General features: G+C 37.6%; 1 protein-coding gene across 1 annotated transcript in view; it reads left to right on the top strand.

Annotated features, from left to right (window-relative positions):
• The window catches only part of LOC124556154 (solute carrier family 41 member 1-like), a 369,549-nt gene that overhangs the window by 328,799 nt on the left and 23,558 nt on the right, over positions 1–17,192 (top strand). The window contains exons 6-7 of the mRNA XM_047130165.1: positions 6,152–6,298; positions 6,443–6,590. Of these exons, the coding sequence (XP_046986121.1) occupies positions 6,152–6,298; positions 6,443–6,590 (295 nt within the window). The remainder of the gene's footprint in view (positions 1–6,151; positions 6,299–6,442; positions 6,591–17,192) is intronic.

Genomic DNA, 17,192 nt, shown 5'->3' on the forward strand with positions numbered 1-17,192 from the left:
ACGCCAAGACCGTAGGATCCTACGCGGTGCCGTAGGGGACCGCACCGCCACTTCCCAGCAAATTAGGGACACTGTTGCTCCTGGGGTATCGGCGAGGACCATTCGCAACCGTCTCCATGAAGCTGGGCTGCGGTCCCGCACACCGTTAGGCCGTCTTCCGCTCACGCCCCAACATCGTGCAGCCCGCCTCCAGTGGTGTCGCGACGGGTGTGAATGGAGGGACGAATGGAGACGTGTCGTCTTCAGCGATGAGAGTCGCTTCTGCCTTGGTGCCAATGATGGTCGTATGCGTGTTTGGCGCCGTGCAGGTGAGCGCCACAATCAGGACTGCATACAACCGAGGCACACAGGGCCAACACCCGGCATCATGGTGTGGGGAGCGATCTCCTACACTGGCCGTACACCACTGGTGATCATCGAGGGGACACTGAATAGTGCACGGTACATCCAAACCGTCATCGAACCCATCGTTCTACCATTCCTAGACCGGCAAGGGAACTTGCTGTTCCAACAGGACAATGCACGTCCGCATGTATCCCGTGCCACCCAACGTGCTCTAGAAGGTGTAAGTCAACTACCCTGGCCAGCAAGATCTCCAGATCTGTCCCCCATTGAGCATGTTTGGGACTGGACGAAGCGTCGTCTCACGCGGTCTGCACGTCCAGCACGAACTCTGGTCCAACTGAGATGCCAGGTGGAAATGGCATGGCAAGCCGTTCCACAGGACTACATCCAGCATCTCTACGATTGTCTCCATGGGAGAATAGCAGCCTGCATTGCTGCGAAAGGTGGATATACACTGTACTAGTGCCGACATTGTGCATGCTCTGTTGCCTGTGTCTATGTGCCTGTGGTTCTGTCAGTGTGATCATGTGATGTATCTGACCCCAGGAATGTGTCAATAAAGTTTCCCCTTCCTGGGACAATGAATTCACGGTGTTCTTATTTCAATTTCCAGGAGTGTATTATATTCTTTTTGAGGTCAGAGGATATTTTGCCTGTTTCACACACCTTACATGCAAGATGGTATAGTTTTGTCATGGGTGGATCTCCTGAAGATATCAGTAGTTCTGACAGAATATTGCCTACTCCAAGTGCCTCATTTCCTCTTAGGTCTTTCAGTGCTACGTCAAATTCTTCCCTCAGTATCAGAATTCCTGTCTCATCTTCATCTATGTCTTCTTCTCTTTCTATAACATTTCCTTCCAGTACATTTCCCTTGTATAGTCCTTCTACATACTCCTTCTGCCTTTCAGCATTCCCTTCTTTACTTAATACTGATTTTCGATCTGAACCCATGATACTCATACAACCACATTTCTTTTCTCCAAATGTCTATTTAATTTTCTGTAGGCACTATCTTTCCCTTGGTTACATATGCTTCTATATCCTTATGTTTGTCTGCTAGCCATTCCTGCATAGCCATTTTGCATTCCCTGTCAATCTCATTTTTTAGACATTTGTATTCCCTTTCACCTGCTGCATAATTATATTTTCTCCATTCATCAGTCCTCTGTTTCAGTCAGTCATTACCTAATGCTCCCCATGAAACTCTCAAAAGCCTGTGGTTCTTTCAACTTATCCAGGTCCCATCTCCTTATTTACAACCTATTCTCAAATTTTTGAATTTTAATCTACACCTCATAACCAATAAACTGTGGTCAGAGTCCACATCTGCCCCTGGAAATTCCTTAAAGTTTAAAATCTGGTCCCAAAATCTCTGTTTTACCATTATATAATCAATCTGAAACTTTACAGTGTCTCCAGGCCTCTCTCAAATATATATAACATTCTTTCACAATTCTTAACGATGTGTTAGTGATGGTTAAAATATGCTCTGAGCAAAATTCTACCCTCCTATTTCACTTCTTTTCCTCAGTCCACATTCACCTACTATTTTTTCTTCCCTTCTCTTCCTTTCCCCACTATTGAATTTCAGTCATTCATCCTAGCTAAATTTTCCTTCTCACTTAACACTCTGAATGATTTCTTTTACCTCATCATACATCTTTTTCAATCTCTTTGTCATCTGCAGAGTTAGTTGCTCTATAAACTTGTACTAATGTGGTTGGTGTTTTTCATGTCAATCTTGGCTACGACAATGCATTTGCTATGCTGTTCATAGTAGCTTACCCACATTCCTATTTTCTTACTCATTATTAGACCTACTCGTGCATTATTTCTATTTGGTTTTGTATTTATAGTCCTGTACTCACCTGAACAAATGTCCAGTTCATCCTCTGACCATATGTAACTTCAACCTCTACATTTCCCCTATTAAATTCTCTAACCTACCTGCTCAATTAAGAGATCTAAAATCCCATGCTCCGACTCATGGATTACCAGCTATGATTTCCCTGATGACAACATCCTGTAAGTAGTCCCCACCCAGAGATCTGAATGGGGGACTATTTTACCTCTGAAATAGTTTACCTAGCAGAATATCTTCATCATTTAACCACACAGGAAAGCTGCATGTCCTCGGGAAAAATAACAGCAGTACTTTAACCTTGCTTCCAGCCATTCACAGTACTGGTGCAGCAAGGCCATATTGGTTGTGTTACAAGGCCAGATAAGTCAATCACCAGACTGTTGTTCCCATAACAAATGCTAAGCCTGTTGTCATTTTTCAAGAACCTCACATTTGTGTTGTCTCTTAATAGAAAACCATCCATCCATTATAGTATGGCTATCTGTATCACTGAGGCACACAAGCCACCACACCATAACAAGGTTCCTTGTGTATCACAGGGGGAGGGGGGGGGGGGGGGGGCGCTAATGCAGAGTACAAATTGTAAGTTGTGATCATATATGCTATGGTCAGCAAACAAAAGTTCCAGAATTTTGAACCACAGTCTTGACAATTGCAGCATATGTGGCGGAATTATGACTTTGTTACATGGAATGGAAGATGTGGTGCAGCTAAACAGTTAAATGTTTGTGGGCTGCATATTGCTCAAAAGTTCTGGTGGAAGTTCATTGGTTAGAGGGACCTGAGAACTACAATTAGTATTAAGTCTGTTCAAAATGTTCAATAACGGATCTGGCGTTAGTTGTAGCCTGTGGCGTCAACTCACACTTGATGTGCTTTTCTGATCCATAGCTTTCTGTCGCTCACCACTTTTGGGACCACTGTCCACAATGAAAACAGTTCATAACAGCTGAAGTTAAATAACACAATTTATTATTGATCATTTGCACAAGACAAAAGGCGGGAGGACAAAGACAATAGCACAAAAAATAGTACACACTTCATACCTTTATCACTTTCCTTTACCATTCAATTAATTATGTTGCCTCAAACTGCTTGATTCCATTCTTGTATAAAACACGGAAATACTTAGTACCTATATGCCTCTGGTGCTCCCAAATCTTGTTCATCTTATACTCATCATGCTTAAGCAAGATATACAATCTGAGCAGCAGAATTGCAACATATTCTGTCTTGGATGTTCATAAGTCTTTTTCAAGAAAAACATTGCATTTCTACAAAAGCTTTCCTTTTAAGTATCCTGAGGATAGCTTTTTCATGTTTACATAAAGTATACCAATGAGGAAATGATCCCAGCAGTGCATCTCTAAATTTCCTTGATGTATGGGGTCAGACATGCTTCATATGTACCGCAGATGTGAAACAGAATCCTAGAATATGTCACTATAGTATGCCTGCACTGATACCCTGCACTTTCACTGCACCTTACCGACAAACCTACACTTCCTACTCACATTCCTTACTATTGATATCACAAGGTTGTTTTATATCATATATTTTTTGTCTTATTCTAGGTATTTGTACTTAAATCACTGAACAAAAGCAAGTCATCGGGTCCAGACTGTATACCAGTTAGGTTCCTTTCTGAGTATGCTGATACAATAGCTCCATACTTAAGGAGGGATGTAACAGAAAATGTAAACATTTATTTAAAAAATCATTACAGCCATATTTATTAATGTACAAATCTAAAATTTTGCATGTGTAAATAAAATGAGCTGTGTTTTAACAAAAAAAATATAATAAAATATACAAAATTAACGTTTTGCCAGAAATTTGAATTTTTAAATTTTTTATTGTCTTTTTTTTATAAAAAGCCATAACTCAAATTCTAATAATGCAATTCATCTGAAAATTTTATTGCAGTGTCTTGAGAAGGTTATAAGACAACTGAACAACAGTTATTGATTTATGGCACAAATTGTATCATTAACAGAGTTTTTAATTTTGCACATCCAAAATTAACTTTTTTTTCTACATACAGTCATCTAAAAATCAGAATTTAATTGCAGGATCTCGTATTATTTAGTTCCAAGCAGTCAGCAGCACATTGCAAACAGTTCCTAAAACTTTATAAAAAATGGTTCAAATGGCTCTGAGCACTATGGGACTTAACATCTGAGGTCATCAGTCCCCTAGAACTTAGAACTACTTAAACCTAACTAACCTAAGGACATCACACATGTCCATGCCAGAGGCAGGATTCGAACCTGTGACCGTAGCAGTCGCGTGATTCTGCACTGAAGCACTTAGAACCGCTTGGCCACCACGGCCGGCCTAAAACTTTATAACATTAGTGCATATACTTTTTGAGAAAAGGTTTCTAATAACGTAAAAAATATAAAACAGAGAAAATGAGATTCAAAGATATTCTACTCATACGTCTACATGGAATAAGCTTACCTCAATTTTAAAATCCTCCATACTGATACTCCTCATCCTCCAGGTTTCTCTTCTCTCCTCTTTGAATCTGCCTGGCCTGTATCTGCAGGTAATGCACTGATCTGTTAGCTTTCTTGACCCTACTCTCAACAATGGTGTAAAATACTCTTGTTGTAAACACACCAGGATCTATACCAACTCTCTTCAGCACTTCAATTCTACCATTATTTCCATAATTTTAACATAAAACTGCATCATAGACACCTATTTTGAGTACTTCATGTCCACAGAATGTCCTTTTTGAGCATCTAATCCAAATTAAATTACTGAGGCTTTCATTTGCATTTTGTGTCTTTCCGTGAAGACGCTTCCTCAGTAAATCGGGGTTTGCAAGAAACCAGAATGTGGGCTTAATTGCATTCATAAGAGGTTCTGGTAATCAGTATTTATGTGACTACGTCTCATTTCTGTTGTTGAACTTACACCAATCATCTCTCGAACACAGATCGCACATTTGTGTTTGGTCAGTGGATAGTTTGTGAAAAAAAAAATTGCCCACACAGCATGCCACATTGCCTCTAAATTATGTGTGTCTTTCCTTATAGCTCTCCCACAAAATAACTGAAGGTAATTTGACCCTAAATAATAAAATGTGTGAGGTCATCTACATGAGAGCTAAACAGAATCCATTAAACTTTGATTACATGATAAATCAGTCACACTTAAAGGCCATAAATTCAGCTAAGTACCTAGGAATTTCAATTACAAACAACTTAATTTGGAAGAAACACATAGAAAATATTGTGGAAAAGGCTAACCAAACATTGCATTTTAGTGGCAGTACACTTAGAAGATGAATCAGGTCTACGAAAGAGACTGACTGCACTATGCTTGTTCACCCTTTTTTGGAGTACTGTTGTGTGGTCTGGAATCCTTGCCAAATAGGACTGCTGGAGAACATCAAGAAAGTACAAAGAAGGGCAGCATGTTTTGTATGATCACGAAATAGGACAGAGACTGTCACTAAAATGGTACAGGATTTGGGGTGGGCATCATTAAAACAGGCGTTTTTCATTGTGACTGAACCTTCTCACAAACTTTAAATCACCAATTTCCTCCTCTGAATTCACAAATATTTTGTTGATTCTGACCTACTTGGGGAGATATAATCATCATAATGAAATAAGTGAAATCAGAGCTCACACGGAAAGATATATATGCACCTAAATGTGATTTGCCGAGTATTCCTGTAGATGTAGATGTTGATGATTGATGAGCTTAAGAACTTTACCACTAATGCTGTAACTGGATAATGTTGAGACATTTTGCTCAAATATGGACATAATTTTGCATTCCTCCATGTTTAAACATGTGTTTCGGTAGATTAAGTTATATCTAAGACTTTTTGCATTTCCTTACCGTCATTAACTGATATTGCTTTGCTGGATATTTTTAATACAATGACACTTACTTATGGACAAATTTTAATGTGACCAGGTGTGGTTACTGCTGTTGTAATTGTCACATCATACCGCATGAAAGTGAATCCAGACAACATCGCAACACCTATAGCAGCAAGCCTTGGTGACATAACTTCACTATTTCTCTTATCTTGGATTGCAACCTGGCTTTATGATGTCACTGGTAAATGCAATTAAGTTATTTCTATCATCGTGCTTACATTCTAAGGAAGTAATTTAACAACTTGTGCTGTAAAAATCAATTCAAAATATCACTTAATAATTGCATAGCATCTGTTGACTAATTTAGCACAACTTATTTTTTCAGATGAACTATCTTACGTGCCAGTTATCATTATTGTACTTTTTGCATTTACTACTCCATTCTGGGTTTGCTTTGCAAATCGGAATAAGTACACAAGGTCTGTTCTTACTAGTGGTTGGAGTCCTGTCATTGCAGCAATGGGAATAAGCACGTGAGTACTAGGAGCTTTCTTGATATTTGGTAATATTGATAATCACTTTAAAAATTATGCAGAAAAAGGTACAGAGTGGTGATGTAATGGGAAAACATAAAGTTCCTTCCTCAGTGATGCAGGATTCTTAAATTAATTACTTTTTAATGCCTTGGTAGAGATGATATCACATTACCCTAATTCCAATATGTGGTTAAAGTGTGTCATATGGATGACTGTGACATTTACTGATGCTGTGTAGTGTCAAGTTTACATTTTATAGATTAATACATAAAGAGAGAAAAGCGGAGCATAAAACCAGTGATGATATAAAGATTCAGTCATTTATTCATTCACTGTGTTTTATATATCCCATCCCAAAGAATCATCATGGTTGTAAAATGAGACAGATAACTCCCCTCAAAAAGTAGCTGATCCTGCTTAACTCACCATCCTCATTTCATGGACAGATCACATTTAACAACCACTTATAACCCCACTTTGCACTGTACTGCACATAGTTAGTATTTAGTCTCCTCAGTCCCATATTTTTAGCAGCTACACTGTGTTATAATTATTTACTAATCTCAGACACATGATATGTGCTGGTGTGTTTCAAGCATGATATTTGACCAAAATAAATAGTAGAGGCAGTCAGCAAGTGTACCGAGATCACATTTTACTCATGACATTGGCAATTCCTTGGGATTGGGGTAGCGATGAACTCATGGCTGGGCACAAGTGCTCATCACTCAGGTGACTCAAGGGCACTTGTAGTGAAAAGTTGATGAAGTCTGATAATGAATTATATACAATAAAAACTGCATGTATCATATGTACACTATTAATGAATAAATTATGTTATCATCATAATATTTTCATCTTTGCATATTCTTACCCTCTTGTTTATAAACATCATAATACAAGAAAATAGACATACTTTTTGTTTGTTATCATGTGCCTACAACCAAATGTTGACCTGGTATAATCATTCACAGTTGAAAAAGTTATTTTATGTCTGTTGAGTGAAAGTAACTATATTCTGTAAGAACTGATATACAAGAAACACTTCCCATCACTCTCTTCAGCCCTGAATGCAACCCACAGGACTATAAGTACCCTTTTCAGTCAGTATCTGAAATTAAAAACAGCGTTAATAAACGTTTGTTTTCTCAAATTCGGTTCCTACCTCCTTCTCTTACCTCATTAAAATACTGTGGCAAAATTTTAGAAGCTAGGGGGAACAGTAAATGCAAGATGAATGTAAAGGGGACAATAATATTATAATGATTATTCCCATAATGGTCCCAATCTCAAGATTAGTGGACAGTTCCTTTGGTAAATAAGTTATATTATTAAAATTTTTAAATTTAGTCAAAAGAACATGTTTCTGAATCTGTTTAATAATTCATTTTATGTTACAGTTCCCATTTTAACCTTTTCAAACTTTTTTAAATTGCAACTCTGATGATATGCCAAAACCTTTGTCTGTAATTGAGCTGTTCGCTTTTTTTTTTCTGAGATTAAGATAACTTAAATTAAATAAGATGAAGGTAATAGTATTTCTAATTTTAGTATGTCACAGTTCATAAACTAAAAGAGATATGAAAATAAACTTAAGCACACTTATTTTGAACTGTTGTAAGAGTGAACAAGGAAAACTTCAGGAATATCTGATAATACTTACTAAGGTATTGTTGTGGCATGAAATGATGCACATTCCTAATCAAATAAAACAATTAGTGCCTTGAAATAAAACCAGGTAGAATTATTGTGGCTTATTCCAGATCTGTTCAGCAGAATATAATATGCCATCTGCTAATGTAGAATAACTTCCTTCATTGTCATAGCACTGTGACAAATGGCAGTTGAATGACAATGGGTCTAATGAGCACCATGGAAATTCACAGCACCAGATGCTAGTAGCCTGCTCATGCCTCACTGAACTCTGTAGCTGCAGTGTAAAACATAGCAGTAAGAAACTTATGGGCAATATTGAAGGGTGAGATGACTATCTGTAGTAAATAATTCAACAATGGCATGCTAGAGACATCAACAAAATATCAAGAGTGCATCTGGCATGGGACCATCCACTACAAAAACTTTATATTGAATGTAATAAATTTCATCCTGAGAAGCAATATTCCGTGCAGACATCATGTTAGGTAGTGTAGCTTGGAGTTATACTGTTAATCTATATTACCTTGATCCATATAGAGAAAAACAGTTTCATTTCCAAGAAATGCAATTGTAAACATTAAACAAGGAACTGAATACCACACTGAACAAATATCTACTCAAAAAGTCAGTACATGTTGAAACATAAGAAAAAATGTGGCTGAAACAGTTTAATAATCTATGTTACTACTACTACATTTCAGCTTACAGAGGGCTGTATGTTTACTAGTTTCAATCTAGTTCAATTTTATTTTTGAACAGAAATAATAGATGATTTAATCTGAGTATCTGAATTAGTTTTCAAGAAATATCTCTCAATAGATAATCATTAAAGGGCTGAAAATAATGATTCATTTATGGGGTACGTTTACCATCCCAAGAGATGAAAAATAAATGATGCAACACAACATTTTAAACATTCTGATGATGATTTTCTGTGTCCTCCTCTCATTTTGTTTGTTTACAAGAGAATTTTCTTGATGTCTCCTTGTTATTTGTGTACATTTTTAAATAACTTTTTGTAATATATCTATCAATGACAGAACTCATATTAATTCAACTTATAGCTCCACTTCTTGAAATCAAGCTATTGACCACTGTAATGTTAACAAAAATGTGAAAAATACTGTAAAATTATAGGGATACATGGTGGCTGATTCATACTTACCTTCAGGAGATCAAGTTCTAAGTACTTGCCAATAGAAACAAACAACGTAAACTCCAGGTAGAAGTATCAACAATGCATGAGGAAATAGATTGCTACTCACCATAAAGAAGACATGTTAAGTTGCAGACAGGCACAATTAAAAAGCTTACATAAAGCTTTCAGCCACAGACTTCACCTGCAAGAGACAAACACACATCATTCATACTCACAAGCAAGCACACCTCATGCATTCATGACCACCAATTCCAGCAGCCCCAGCTGGAATGCAGTCTAGTCTGGGAGTTGGCAGTATTGTGTGCATGAGGCTCATTAGCTTGCCTGAGTGTATGGATGGTGTGTGTTTTTCTTTTGCTGATGAAGGCTGTGTCCAAAAGCTTCATACAAATGTCTTTTAATTGTGCCTGTCTGCAACTTAACATGTCTTCTTTATGGTATGTAGCAATCTGTTTTTCCTACACTGATGCCAATAGAAACATATTGGATTAGAAAAAAAATAGCTATTCCTAGGTTTCAGAAAATGAATGTTCCTGCCTTATAGAGGATATTAAAGCATTACTTTTGTTTACTTAGGTTTATGACAGTAGTGGGCTGCAGTGGTATGTTTAATTTAAGTTTTCATCTGTGGAGTTAAGGGAGACTTTTACAGCAAGCTTTGAGACCTCTGAGTCATGCTGTAGAGTGTGGTCAAAAACTGAGTACCAGGTGACCCTCGAATGGCAGTTGTTCTGTGTGCATACATATGCTTTGTCAGTTCAGTGGTAGTAATTTTCTTATAAAAAGATGGAATATTAGGTAATGGGTTGGGTGGATGCATATGGTAGGTTTTACAGTAGGAGAGTAGAGTGTGCTCAAAAACTGAGTACTAGGTGTCCCTCGAATGGCAGTTCTTCTGTATGCACACATATGCTTTGTCAGTTTAGTGGTAGTAATTTTCTTATAAAAAGATGGAATATTAGGTAGTGGGTTGGGTGGATGCATATGGTAGGTTTTACAGTTGGAATGATTGCAGGGGTACAAATTGTTAGGATTTCTTCCTGTCCCATTGGCATATGGCACGAAGGAAATTATTGAACCCAAGAATTTCTACGAGTTGACCAATATGATTAGCCAAAAGCTTTGCGCAGTAATAACACCAGTACCCATCAGCTCACTGCAGTTAAGCATTGTTGGGCTTGGCTAGCTCTTGTATGGGTCACCTCAGAGCCTGCTCAGTGCTGTTGGGAAGCGGGGTGCACTCAAGCCTTGTGAGGCCAATTGAGGAGATACTTGACTGAAAAGTAGCAATACCACTCAAGAAAACTGACAATAGATGGGAGAGCAGTGTGCTGACCATATGCCCCTCCGTATCTGCATCTGGTGATGCATAAGGGCTGAAGATGACATGGTGGCCAGTCAGTACCTTTGGGCCTTCAAGACCTGTTTCAATTAATACCATTACTTGCTTACTGATGATCTAATAATATGATAGCAATATTCTGCAGTTTTTGAAGTGGACAATTTTATATTCAGGTGAAGTTACTGACCTTTGCACCACTTTGAAATGATATCAAGCTCTGATAGTATATTTTTCAGATAGTCCGTCATCATATACAGCATGATCAGAATCAAAATTCCAGTTTCAAAATGCTGTAAAAATGAACTGCTGCTTAAAATACATCAAAATTGAATTGCATGTTATCAAGGAAGCGAAAACATTATGGAAACAAAAAAATTAACTAAAATTTTACCATTAGATGACACTGTAAGTGGCATAATATGCAAAAAAGAAAACAAGGTACACAGCTATTCCTCAGTTTGTGTCTGAGATGCTCAGCACAAGTGTCTCAATGCAGAATCAAGTGCTGCTGATGAAGCTCTTTTACAAAAACAGCGACTGTGCACCATTACCTCTGCAGAAGTCCTGAACACTCAAGGGTACGGAAAAAGGCATTAGTCCAATGTCTGAGAAGGTTCTAGAGAAAATGATTCATAAATTCAAAAAGACAAGTTCTTTTGAAGTGCAGCATGCCAGAGAGAGGAAAACGATCTGACTCCAGTAAAAGAGATGCCCACAGCATTAGTTGAGCAGTGGTGTGTAAACATGGAGTGCACAGGGTCATTGCCCAAAGCTTGGCCATGCCTGTGAGTGTGGTGCATAAAATTCTATGAAGTATCCTGCATTGATATCCATACAAAATTACCCATGTTCAGGAGTTGCTTCATGCTGACCTGTCAGTGAGACAATGATTTGCTCTAGATTTCTAGCTCACAGGGAAGTGGGCAATGAATGGTCATGGGAACATTCTGTGGACAGATGAAGCCCATTTCCATCTCCAATGACATGTCAATATACAGAACTGCAGAGTATCAGTGATGGAAAAGCCACTCGCACATCAACAAGTAAAACTATGTTCTGCAAAGGTAACTGTGTGGTTTAGTTTAACTGCATCATTCCTCCTCCCCCCTCCCCCCTCTCCTCCCCAGTAGATGGGTCATGTGACTCCTGTTACATGTACCATTACTGGTAAACACTGTGAGAGTCTTTTGAGCACCAGTGTCATCCCAACTATTCAACTGCATGGATGCGTGGGGTAGGATCATTTTTATGCAAGATGGCACACCTCCGCACATTGCACAGACAGTGAAGCAGTTGATGCAGAGCATTCTGGAAATGCTAGAATCATCAGCTGTCACTTCCCAACAGCTTGGCCATCCAGATCAACCGATCTTAATCTGCGTGACTTCTTGCTCTGGGATTATCAGAACATAATGTGTTTGGTGCTAAGATTACAAATGTATCTGAATTAAAGATGTGTATTGCCCAACACAATCTGAATGGGACCTTTAAGACATTCCTGCACATTGTGGAACATGCTGTTTCTTGATTTCACCTTGTGGTAGGAAATGGTGGACAGTATAATGAACACATCTTGTGCCAGTCTCATGACAGTTAAAAACTGATTTTATTGTTACTTTTCATGCAGTATTTGGCCATTAAACACTGATTTTTCCCATATCATATGGTATGACCTTGCTATGGTGGGTGGGCTTATCTCACAAACAGTGCCACAACTGGTGAATGCCAAACTTATGTGGCTATGCACATTGCACATTATGGTTGATTTAATGTGAAACTCACACTTTTGTCACACAATCAGAACACTTTTGTTGTAATTTCACCTACCTTTCTCCATCCATTATCAACACTTTGGAACACAGGGCCCCAAGTCTGATTACCAGACAGGTTGGTGATTTTCTCTGCCAGGGGACTGGAGACATGCTGATAACTGTGCAGTTAAGTGCCCCAAAAACCAAATATCATCATCATCATCACTTTTGCATACTTCCTCTGCTTTATTATATATCCATACTGACATTTCCAATATTGTCACATCATTAAGGACCAACCAGTCCAGCCACCTAGTTGATCCAGAGGCATCATTTTCTGTAATATTGGGTGTGCATCACCAGATGAAGAATATTATGTTCCAGAATTCATAGGCAACTATTCTGAGGGTTGCAAGCAGACAATATGTCCAACTGACAGGAGCCAATGTTGTGAGAACAACAATCAGTGACAGAGCATGCCCCTTCAGATTTGTTGTTTCACCAGAAGGCAGCCATATTCTGCATTGATTTTGGGTGGCTAAGCAAAATCAAAATTAGTTATGTACACCCACTGACATGAACTGATGACACTTGAGACTGCCCAGTGGGAGTGAAGTAGCTTCCACATGGATATGCAGGCTGACTACTGGCAGACCAAAATTAGTAAGTATGACTGTGAAAAGAACACTTTCATAACACAATTCCACACTGCCACCTAAGAACAAAATGTGAGTGTATGGGATATTAGACTAGCTGTGTGATTGGACTGCAGAGTTCTTAGCAAATAGAATGCAGCATGTCATTGTTAATGGAGAAAAATCTTCAGATGTAAAAGTAACTTTGGCCATATCCCAAGGGAGTATTACAGGACTGTCAGAAGGTCTATTAGGATTTTTACAGATGATGCTGTTGTGTAGAGAGAATTTACTTATTTATTGAATTTTGTGTTTCCATAAAACACTCTGTGTGTGTGTATTAATAAGAACAGTCTCTACTGAGGCAGGCTCTTCAGCTCTATCTCTCCTTTCATATGTGTGGTAAATAAATGTTCTTTCAGTATGGAGTGTTAATGTTTGGTTGATGACATTGCTCCCATAACTAGTGCCAGCTTTTGGTTTCTACATGGCAATACCTTTTTTAACTTACTTGAGGTGAGTCCCTCAATCTGCCTACTGTTGTCTGAGAATATGTAAACAATACTGATTGTTATATAATGCTTTAGTTGCAGTACGAGTTTGTGTTACTCTTTCCTTTCTGTGAAGCTTAACACAATATAAGTGAAAACTTTATTCTGGTATTATGTGCACACACTAAGTTTCTAAGGTATTCGTGCCTAGTGCTGATATTGCTCTTTGAGGAAGTTTTGTCTTGTTACCTGTGTACAGTCACGCCTTGATAACAGCACCATTCAGCAGTATATTTGTGAAGTGTAGTTTAGTTCTAGAACAGATATGAACATAGTCTGACATTGTCATGTTGCTTCATTCACACATATTTTATATCATGATCAGGTATCCTGATTGCTTTAGATCTCCAATTAAGGCCAATACAAACACTGCATTTGGATAATAATACCTATATTTTCACATGTGGCTATGTGCTGTTATGCTTGATTCCAAAACCTTCCTGATGGAGCTATGGGTCTCAATGGAGCTCTAGTTAAAACAATTGTCTTTTGCAGGTAGTGGTCTTAACATATCATGTATTGAAGCATGTTTCTCAGTTCAAATTAAAGCTTCAATAAGAGAAATTTGCTTTTCTACCTTCGCAAACACTACAGCAGCTATGCTACATAGGCCTACATTGTTGAATAAATACTTTCAGAAGGCTCTATCTGAGCCATTCTTTGGCATTTCTTTTATGTTGTGTCTATAATGAAACTTTCACTCTGTAGCAGGGTATACACTCAATGACGCTTATAGGCAGATTAAAACTGTGCTAGACCATTAAAATACTTTGGAAAATTTATATGGAGTTTTTCAATGCAGGACAGATATACTCTCACACTGGAGCTTTGAATCAAGTTATTAGGTGTGCTCAGATAGCTCTTTCGATAAGGATATGGCGAACTAAATTGTGCTTCAGTTATTCTAGTTCATGTGATTTTAATCTCTCAGGAGATTTCATTATGGGACAGTTCTACAAAAGATTGAAAAACTCACACTGGAAACAAACTGTACATGCTGGCAAAATGAATCTTCAGTATATTGTGCAAGGTATAATCTCATATTGTTGGAAGAGTATGACTGAAAAGCACTCAGACTGCTGTGCCAAGTTAAAGTTTGACACTTACTTGAGTGGCTAAATTGGTAAGAGTCTAGTATGCAAAGGATAATGACTAATCTTGAAATGTATGCAGTTTTATTAAAATGTACACTCTGATACAGATTAAAACTGTCATTTTGTTTCTGGTTGTATTAGTAAGAATTTATTGTTTGTTGGAGATCTTGTAAAACCTAATGTTTCAAACATTGTGTGCAGTCTTAAATATGAAGTTGTTACAATAAACAACAACTACATATTTATAAAACATTTAGTCTCATCGTATCAGCAATATTCCAAAATGACAGCACAAATTATGTGAAAACATAGTACTTGATGTCAGATGATGTATTTGGCTCACATTGAATAGTGTCCTGACACATTTCAACATAGTGGCCAGAACTGCCTTCAAAGAAGAGGAAAGACCAAGAAGCTGGATGTGGGGCAACCCATTTCAAAGAAAATGGTTTAATTATGTTTCCCAACACCAAAATACTTTTTTCAGTTTGGGGTAAGAAACATATACTCTATTTCTGTATACTTGCTGTATATAGCATATCAATGCTGAGACAATGCAAACTGTTTTTGTGGCCATTGCTAGATTCTGAAACTTTTTCAAACTGAATGTGGATAAAGTTCATTGAGGAAAAATAACACACTTTTCTTCAGTTAATAGTGAACACACTACATGGACAGACAATGGGACATCATAAACATTGTCGAATACCTTGGTATTCTGGTAAGTTAAAATATGTTATGTAGTATTCATGTTGACAGCACACTGAGTTGACTGAATAGTCTCATTTATATAAAGGCCACCAATGTTATGGCAAGAGCTAAAAATAGGTAACACTGTAAAAAGCTGTATACAGGTGTGCTTTGTGGCTACACAATGTGAGCTCATGCACTTTGATGACTGTTCTATCCACAAGTATCCATGGCACACTATTTCTGTTTGATGTGGATTATGTCTATGTCTGTTGTAGATGCACTTAAGAATGAGCCACACTCAAAATTAGTAGTGCTTCATAAAGTATAATTCTGAAATATGGGCTGGTAGAATGATATCATTCTTCAAATTAATTGAGGCATACTCAGAAGAAGTTCATAAATTCTTCCTAGCCTCTGACTCAAACTATATCAAAAATCTCTGTATTATATGGGCACGAGATTTATAAATGTAATCTGGATGGGGAAGTGCAGTCCATATGAAACAAATACTGAACAAAACTTGGGAATAAATACCGTATGTCAGAAAAAGTAACAGTATATGTATTATAACCTTAGATTAATTTTATCCATCCATATATAATGTTGGAATTGACAAGTTATCTATGCCAAAATCTTTTATTGTATGATACAGCTTATGTTGATAATAAAGATTTAATTGATTGATTTATTAATGGTTTAACACAGATTAAAATATATTAGAAGCTGAGTGATACATTAGGAGGTAGTGTTACATATGTCAAAAAGTGTAAATGGTTACAATATTGCACTTGACCTCTCAGTAACAAACAGTCATGAGCAAACAGGAAATGTCATGACGGATACAGAAAATAGTGGTCATAAGGTCATTGTAGTGATACTGAATACCAAAGCATCTAAATAAAAGATTAACATAAAATATATGTGTTCAAGGTAGCAGATAAAAATTAATTTGGAACCTTTCTAAAAGGAAGCCTCCAGTCCTTCCATACCAATTACGTAAGCATCGACCAAATGCTGTTTAAATTCAGAGAAATAGTTTTGACAGTAGTTGAGAATTGTTACTAAGTAAATTAATAATAGATAGTCTGCCCCCGGTAGCTGAGTGGTCAGTGCAGCAGAATGTCAATCCTACGGTTCCAGGTTCGATTCCCGGCTGGGTCGGAGATTTTCTCCTCTCAGGGACTGGGTGTTGTGTTGTTCTAATCATCATCATTTCATCCCCATCAACGTGCAAGTCGCCAAAGTGGCGTTAAATCGAAAGACTTGCACCCAGCGAATGGTCTACCTGAATGGAGGCCCTAGTCACATGACTTTTTTTAAAAAAATAAGAGATAGAAAGAACATAACCCCTGTGGTACTCAAAATAGGTTGAAACGCAGTTGTAGAAACAAAGAAAAGCATCTGCTGGATTAAAAGAATAAAAAATCTTCAAGATTGGAAATTGTTTCCTGATGCTAAAAATATAGTCTAGACTTCAGTGTGAGAAGCTTTAATAGTTACCACAACAAAAAGCTATCTCAAAACTTGGCAGAAAATACAAAGAGACTTAAAACAGCAGCAAGACAAAATCAATCTACACTATGTGATGACGATTGTAATGCTACCAATGAAGGCTTCACTAAAGTGGAGTTACTAAACATGGCTTTCTGAAATTCCTTCAGCAAAGATGATAAATATTCTATAATGTTAATCAAAATCAGCTGCCAGTATGAGTAATT

This window comes from Schistocerca americana, chromosome X, assembly GCF_021461395.2.
Source record: "Schistocerca americana isolate TAMUIC-IGC-003095 chromosome X, iqSchAmer2.1, whole genome shotgun sequence".
In the NCBI taxonomy this organism is placed as follows: Eukaryota; Metazoa; Arthropoda; class Insecta; order Orthoptera; family Acrididae; genus Schistocerca; species Schistocerca americana.